Source organism: Ostrea edulis, chromosome 9 (genome assembly GCF_947568905.1).
Source record: "Ostrea edulis chromosome 9, xbOstEdul1.1, whole genome shotgun sequence".
In the NCBI taxonomy this organism is placed as follows: Eukaryota; Metazoa; Mollusca; class Bivalvia; order Ostreida; family Ostreidae; genus Ostrea; species Ostrea edulis.
In genome coordinates this window covers 23,328,687-23,337,532 of record NC_079172.1, presented here as the reverse complement: position 1 = coordinate 23,337,532, position 8,846 = coordinate 23,328,687, and the positions used below count along the sequence as shown (strand labels likewise).

The 8,846-nt window shown below is 33.1% G+C and overlaps 1 protein-coding gene across 1 annotated transcript in view; it reads left to right on the top strand.

Annotated features, from left to right (window-relative positions):
- Nucleotides 1-1,069: 1,069 nt before the first annotated feature.
- Nucleotides 1,070-8,846, top strand: part of LOC125657912 (uncharacterized) — a 29,699-nt gene continuing 21,922 nt past the window's right edge. The window contains exon 1 of the mRNA XM_048888837.2: nt 1,070-1,181. Coding sequence (XP_048744794.1) covers nt 1,109-1,181 — 73 coding nt within the window. The 5' untranslated portion in view covers nt 1,070-1,108. The remainder of the gene's footprint in view (nt 1,182-8,846) is intronic.

The window sequence follows — 8,846 nt, the reverse complement described above, 5'->3', positions numbered from 1 at the left end:
ACAAAGAATAAATAAAAACAACCCTTTAAAGCGGCAGTTTTGTCCAAACCTTAAAATGTTATATCGGGGGAGGGGGCCGCTGGTTCTTTTCACAGAATCGATAGTATTCAATTAATGAAAGATATACAGTCCCCCCCCCCCCCCTTGTTCTCCTGGCGCTGGATTTACTTTAAAAAGTTGAATTAAACAAGGGTGGATCCAGGAAGTGCAGTTAGGGGGCGCAATTTTATGAGGCAGTGGTTCTAAAGCCGCCTTGAGGTGGGAGTCCAGTGGGCGAGGCCCCCGGAAGCTCTCGGATTTTACAGATTTTATTGGGTTTAAAATATGTCGTCTATGTAGTAATTTATACTATTTTTAATAAGGTGAAATTAATAAAATGACGCAAATTTTAAGGTTTTTTTTTTTAAATGTAAGTTCTCCCAATAGAATTTATTCGATAAATCAAAATATTTTGTCATTTATTTCTCTGAGTGTGGATGAGATTATTGCTTCTTCCATCGTTTACATTTTTCTCAACAAGAGACCATTAATTTTGAAAAAATTAGGGGGAACGCTAATATAAAAACCATGAATTTACAGAAAATATATTCCATATTAAGAAGAGATGTGGTTGGATTGTTGATCTAGACATCGGTGCTCTATGGAGCGCCATATTAACATAAACTCAAATAATTGAAGATATCTTCAATTATTTGAAGATATCATCAATTCATTTGATGCGCGCATCAATTGAATTGAAGAGAGCAATAATTGAATTAATGCGCGCATTAAATCAATTATTGCTCGCATTAATTCAATTGATGCGCGCATTAATTCAATTGATGTGAGCAATAATTGAATTGAAGCGCGCATTAATTCATTTGATGATGAGAGCAATAATTGATTTAATGCGCGCATTAATTCAATTAAAGAGAGCAATAATTGAATTGATGATATCTTCAAATAATTGATGATATCTTCAATTATTTGAGTTTATGTTAATTTGGCGCTCCATAGTGCTCAAGGCTGTGTTTGAATATTTCTGCTAGTCAACGCGATAGTTGTACGAGTTTCTGATCGGGCTTGAGATACTCTAATTTGGATCGTCTGTTGAGAAGAGAAGAGAAAAATGACTGCAAACGGTTCAGGATCCACTTTTCGCGTAGAATTGCTGCTTCATAGTTTAAAAGAAATACAACAAGGTTTCATATTTATATTACCACTAATTAGCATTTTTAAAGTACAGTGTGATATTATGTAAAGTAGACGTTCTTGTTCTGTTAGGTTAGTTTTATCTTTGTATCGTCGATAAGTTTGTTTCGTGGAGAACCATATACTGTCATTTTCAAAAAGCAATAGGTCTACTGTGAATATAATTTTCACAAGGTATGATTTTCTAATTCACGCAACAAAATATTTATTTCATTCAATCTTCAGTAAATGCGATTGTCATAGATATTCAAGGTTTATTTTTAACTAGATTACTGAAGCTGAAGTGAAACCAAAATTAAATGGAAATTTTATGCATTCTGTTTGATAATAAAGTGAAAGAGTTGATTGCAGAGTTGGCAAAAGAACATAAAAACTACCAGATATTATTTCTATGGAAAGGAAGGGGTAATTTATATTAGTCTCTCCTGTCCCCAAATTGTAAAATACCCCCTCATTTCCACAGAAATTAGAATTTTACCATAGTCTGCATCTGCCAACTTTCAACTTTTATATTCATTCATTCATTCTTTTATATAACTTTTATATTGGCATAAAGATTAGTTCCATTAATTTGTTTATTTGAATTATAACCATGGATATGATAATGTGCAATGACTCCTTCCTTGTTGAATGTAATGTCCCAAGTATACAATTAGTATATATATATTTAAAACATTTTTGTTACGCAATCCTTTGTCTTTTTAGGCTTTTATATAGAAGAAAGCCCACTTGTAGTGAAAAGGTTACCTGTAGGTGTCCAATAAGTTGACAATTGCTGTCCATTATTTTTAAGAATGGACAGATACTGTCCGTTCTTAAAATAATGGACAGTAATTGTCAACTTATTGGACACCTACAGTTAAACCCAATAACTTATTAGACATCTACAGGTAGGCTGAAAATAAGAGAAAGACAATACATTTATCAAAGAGATACAAATTTAATTTTAAATTCCTTACAAGTAAGAATCAACACAGATATCGGAAAAATCACTGAAACACTTAAAAATGATATTTCCCTTAAAGACCCAAAAATAATACCTTATGGTTTCTTCACGGATCACTGGACATGGGCAGAGCTCATCTATAGTCATTGTTATTTACCTGGCCAAGAGATCAGGGTGCTGTGTATACTTTTGATGTACACAGGAAGGGTTTCAGGGTTGTCTGCAGTGTTTCTGTGGTCATAGTGTTTGTATAATGGTTGTATCCCTATGGCTAGATGACACAGAGTCTACCACACCCCCTCTTTCTCTCCTTTACTCCAAGTCATTGACTCAATGAATAATATCTTTTATAAATATAGAACTATCATAAATTGATGATATAAATTATTTCAATAAGTTACAAGTTTTAGAAATTAATGGGCAAATTATTGTTTGATTTCTGATTGTGTAATTTATAATACATGTATATAGAGGGGGAAATTACAATTATATTAAAATTGTGTTGTTCAGGAGTCTTTTTAAATTCAATTGAATTACAAGAAAATAGTAGTTGTGGACAGGTCATTCAATGCTATCAAAACCCTAGAATACAGGGCTTCCTCACCATCTAAAGAATGCCTGTAGGTACTGGCTGTTATTGTTATCAAAACACCTCTCTGGGGTAGCTCTAGCTGCAGATGTCATTCCACCTGAGATCTATGTAGTAGTTACCCCATATGATATTGTTGGTTATGTGCAGATACCCGATGGGTGTGGTCATAATGACACGAGGGAGCGTAGCTCCCGAGTGTCATTATGACCACGCCCATCGGGTATCTGAACATAATCAACAATTTTATATGGGGTAAGTGACTTGTACCATAGTTTACTATTATTCATTATATTTTATTATAGCTTTAGGAAGCGCGGTCGCCTGTTTACAATATGATGCCAATTGTTATGTCTTTACATTACACTTTGAACACCATATATTTCTATCATAATGACTTTCTATCACCGAAAAATGTATGTTCATTAATTGTTTTTAAAAGCCGTTTTTAAAGTGCATATAAATGTTTGGACTGTTGGTTTTGATATTTTTATTTTAATACATATTTTGACAAAATTGGCTGGAAAAACATTTACATGTATATACAATAGATTTTTTTAAAGAAACGGTGAAACATAAGAGAGAAAAAAAAAGAATTGTAAGACGCGAAACCATAAAAGAAACAAGTCTGATTCACTGTGTTCGCTAAACAAGTTTATCTCTCAAACGCGTTCTTATCACGTGACTGGGTCTTTTATAAAACTCTCCGTATTTCTACTTACACATGTTTCTCGACTAGAGGAGAATATGGAAATAGAAAGTCTTTGGGACGAGACCATTGAGGATATTATCTTGTATCAAGGTTTAAGTGAGAGTCAGTGCGAATATCTATAATGTATTTGGAGAACTTAGTCTGAGTCAGTTATCCGTGTTTAATATGTGCAATTTTGATCTGGAGGAACTTCATACAGTGGACAGTGATGTTGTTTTGTTTTTTCGAGAATGTGGGCGGGGTTTGAAGAAAAGTGTGGGTAATGTACAGATAACCCACACTTTTAACAAAAGAAAGCACGCCAAGCTATGGTACAATGTTAAATGTTTGATTGACAGACAGCTAACAATTTGGGGGTGTCAACTTAAAGTTGGGTCTTTAGTAGAATTCTCTGCTTCAACTCATAAGATTCACAATTTTTTAATTCCATTGGACATTACTATATCGCATCAAAACTTAAATTTGAAAGACATATTTCCATACTGTATTTGAATTTCGCTGGATTCAGAGGCACATTCTGAAACTTCTTCACAACGCTATTTTATGTTTTCTTTATTAGCATATCCTAATTCTGAATTATTATTTTCGCTTTCATGAATAATTTCATTTCACGAGATACATGTAGGTGTATTGGGTTCTTTTGGCTGGTGTTAGTTATTTCCTCATCCTAATATTCGAAAACACAATGCTTTTCAGATCAAAATATGGCTTAATTCATAACTTTTTCACCCTCCATATCCAGAATATTTGCAATACTTTCACTAAAATCATTAAATTTTGACTGTGCAATGAAAATGCTCACCCCATCAGAGGAAGACATGTTGATATGGCTCAGTACTATAGAAAGAGTGAATATAAAACCTGCAGTAGAAGACTACTCACCTGACACTGTCCAATAAGTGAACAAAAGAAACCAAATTCTATGCAAGATTGGTTATATTGTCAGACTATTCAAAATAGCTTTATTCATAATTATCATTGTCAATGGGTTTACCTGAGACTGTCCATTCTTAGAGCAAAAGATGTAATGTTTTAAGCTAAGCTAGGATATAAGCCTCCAACTGTCCATTCTGTGAGAGAAAGAACTGATCTCGGCCCTACCGGCCTCTATCAGTTTTCTCTCTCACAGAATGGACAGTTTTTGGCTTATATCCTTTACATATATGTCGTTATTATACCTCAGAATGTTTTTGCTAGATATAAATGTTAGGTGAATAAATTTGCTATTTCTTCTGGATAACACTAGCTGTGAAATAGTTTCTGAACTATTTCACCCTATAGGGAAATAGTCTTGAAACTATTTACTGGTAGCTGCAGAACTGTATCTTATGTCAAAATATTTTTTCAGAGAGCTACAGTTCTGCAGCTAATTTACTGGATGCTATATTTTCCTACGTTTTCTTTTCTGTGATGTCAAAGTCTGAGAATTCACTTGGATAATCTCGGTCGATTCCATCTAGGCTTATGCCGAATGTTAGTTTACTTCACTTTGGTATGTCTGACACAAGTAAAGTCTACTTCGGTATGATAAAACACCTATTTACTGACTATTCGGACAATAGCAAGTTTATTGTCCCCCTCGACAGCAACTATTTCCCTTGGCTGCGCCTCGGGAAATAGTTGCTGCCTTGGGGGACAATAAACTTGCTATTGTCCTCATAGCCAGTAAATAGGTGTATACTATGCCTCAATTTATGTTAACTATTGGACTCTGAATTAGAAATAAATCTATTCCATCTTTGCATATCTTTAGATACCACGGGAGTATTGACAGAACAAAATAGAGAATAAAAATTAATTTGAAAGGTAAACTGATTTAAAATTATATCACAAATTTTATTGCTTTTTGTAATTTTGTTTACATAGTCTAGTCAATTGAACAAGATGACCTCAAACTAATTGCTACAAAAGCTTTTTTTGCTTTAAGTTATACTATAATATAGTCTAATAGTCTAAACACCATATAAAAATATACAAAAATACAATTTGTGGAAGGTGTTGAAAACTGGTCTTTAAACTAGTCAAAAAACTTAATTAGTACAGTTCGTCCTCCATGCACAGTAAAGATGACATCATAAAGACAAATGAATGTAAGTAAATTTATGAAACAAATTACAATGTTAAATATCCAGGGAAATTGTAAGTTTAGATAAAAACTTTATATGAATCAATTAATTTCAGACAAAGCAAGTAGGCTTGGGCCTCTTAGCGTCAAAAATTTGAAGTTTGGTTTTTGAGTATTCGACTTGCCTATCTGAGAATTTAAAAAAAAAATCATGCATTACCCGATTCCAGATTTATCAACAAAATTGCAGGTTGTTGGCTCTGTAAACCTAAAGAGAAAAGCAATTATCATCAATATAAATCATTTCAATGAGGATGCTACCCCCTCGATGATTTTTGATAAATCAAAACTACAATGCACCTTATACAACATTTTAAAATGCATTCTAGCTATGATATGAGCGTATTGCCCGCAAAAAACAAGAAGTTTATTGTTACAACTTAAACTACAATGTAAAATCATAGAGTTTTACAGTCAATGAAAATTCTTATTTTCTGTAAGGTACATGTATTTCTTCATTGATATTTGAAATAATTTTCCAAATGAATAGCAGCAAAATAAATAGATAAAATAAAATATTCTAACTCCAATATGCACATCAACAAATGTATTTGATTCAACTTGATTTCATCTGTTACTGCTTTCAAGCTTTCAGATGTTTAAAAAAGAATGGTTCTTATCAATTTTATATCAAATTGAAGTTAACAATCTCAGAGTGGACGATGGAAATGTTTGTAGCAAAATAAAGTGTTTTAAATATATGTATAGTATATTTAAGATATGATAGGAAAATTTGATCAATATTCTTTGCTCAAAATGGCATGTTTACATAACCTGTATTTCCCTTGGATATTATACAGTATAATCCAACATTTTAGATTTATATACGCACTAACACCGTATACATGTTATGAAATTTATATCATTATATAATTTTAATAGGCCTATAGACGTGGTTTGTGAATTAAATTTACATATTGTAAGACTGAAAAGTAACGGGGGTGGGGGGTGTTTACATGGATCATGGAGACTTAAACTATGACTAGCATATTATTTAAAAGATAATTAAAACGTAAGGGATTTTTCATTTGTATTTTATTTTTACATGTTCGTTTCTAAACATATTTTCACTCTACCCTGCATCTGGTTATATCTGACAAGTCTTTGTTTCCACCGTCTGTCATTATTGATGCTCAAGCGCGTGATGTAATCGGAAACATAAATAAGTCTCTTTTTAGATATTACATGAATAAACCACGTGGTGCCTAATTGCAATCACTACCTAAATACGGCAAAATACTTATTTTATCATTTTTATTTGTTACAAAGATATATTATTTGAAGAATCAACATTCAAATATAAGATTGAACCTATAATTCTAGAAGAGTGGAATTACCTTAAATTCAATTTATATAATATTTTCTATAATTAATCTATTACATAAATAGCCCAGATCTGCAATGGATGGCTGGGGATTGGACTTTATAATGAAAGTCTCTGCAGACTGCTTCAACGGCAGTGACTGGCTGACCTCAAGTTACGTTTGTGTAAATCATAGCTAATCAGCAGGCAACCAGTGTGTGATTGCAGACATCCAATACGAAATCTGAATTGTCCCTAATAATTGCACTCTAAGTATTGCACAATAGCTATTAAAATAGTCAAGAAATAGACTTTTTTTTCTGTGGGTGCATTTATTTGAGATATAATGCGTCTTCCTTGTAGAATGATAGATATTTTGCAGCATCAATTATTTTGAATAGAATTCGGTATAAAGTTTTTGTATTTTTGTGAGTAAAGAGATATCTTCAATTTGAAGTCCAGTAAAACCTGGTTAAAATTTTCCTTAAACTCCCCTGTCTCAGTATTTAATACTGTTTGCTTTTTGGTGGCAAATGTGAAGGTATATACTGCCCATTGTGTTTACCCTGATTTCCCAGAGGTGAAAATTGCTGATCATTGTTTTCCAGTCTAAGACTTTACTACTGTTTTCACTGACTTTGGTCATCTCCTTTGTCCAGAATTCTGGAGGGTTTTTAAAAAATAAATTTTGGGATTAAAATATTAGCTGAGACGACACTCCATTTTCCATCTCATGTAAGGTTGTAGTGTCTTTCAGATGATGGCGTTGCTTCTCCTGCATGTTCTAGTTGATGCAGTTTCGCCAGTTCTTTGTCAAAACTCACCTCTGACACGTAAATTGTAGATGAAGACGCAGTCATTGTTGTCAAGTCTAAATTATAATCAAATTCATATTCAGATTCCGAAAATTTCTTCCAGTACCTCTGTCCTTCTGGTTGCAGGAATACAATTATATGATTTAGAGTTGATTTCATATTTGCGACTGTTGGTTTCTATAATTTTTGTGCAATAAGATGTCTTATTACTGGTAAAAGACCATTCTTACAATTGTTATTAATAAGGGTGTGCGATATTGGCTCGGTAAATGAGATAGTGAGATCAAATGACAAGGAAAACAGATCACGGACAATATTGACGATTCTCGGGAATTGGGAGTTAGTGGGACTGTGTCCCTCGTACAAGTTTAAAAATGAATGACTTCCATCAGCCATGCACCTCAAATCACTAATTATATTTAGTATAGATACTGAATTATATTTATCTTATGAAAATGCTGTCAAGGGCAGTAACTCCTATACTGTCTCTTTTGCAGGTCTATTTTGGAATTACTATTATACATGTATGAAGTAGCAGGGTTTTTTTTTTAAATTGTTCAAATTAAAGTTTTGTCATTTTTACCATTTTTTAGGTCACCTGAGTTTCTATTGCAATTAGTCTGTGTCCGTTGTTGTTTGTCGTACGTGTATTAACAAATGAACATTTTAAATTTTTTTCTTGATAGCAGAGCAGGAAGACCTCAACCAAAATTGTAAATTTCATGATCCCTAGGCTCGGGGTCTTGACCCCAGGGTGGGGCTTAACTTGGTATATAGTAGTTATGTGTAAAACACTTAAATAACATCTTCTTTACTACTATTGATCCTAAATTAAAACTAAATGGATATCTAGAAAGAACAGGTAATCCTTTACCCATTGTCGGAAACCCACAGCTGATTTACCCTTCATTCCTCTCTCCATCACCCATGGGTCCATTCATTCCTACTCGCTCGTTCTCATGAATAATTCATGAGGCAATTTGATTGGGCGCTCATTGTACACCCTGAGCGAATTTGTCCAATCAACAATTGAAGACACTTTCAGCCCAATTTCGGTATGTACAACTGTTGTGATAGCAAAGTTAAAGGGACTGATTCATGATTTCCCCCCAAATTTTCTTTTTCACTTTTAATGATCAAAATCTCCTGTCTTATGTGTTTAAAA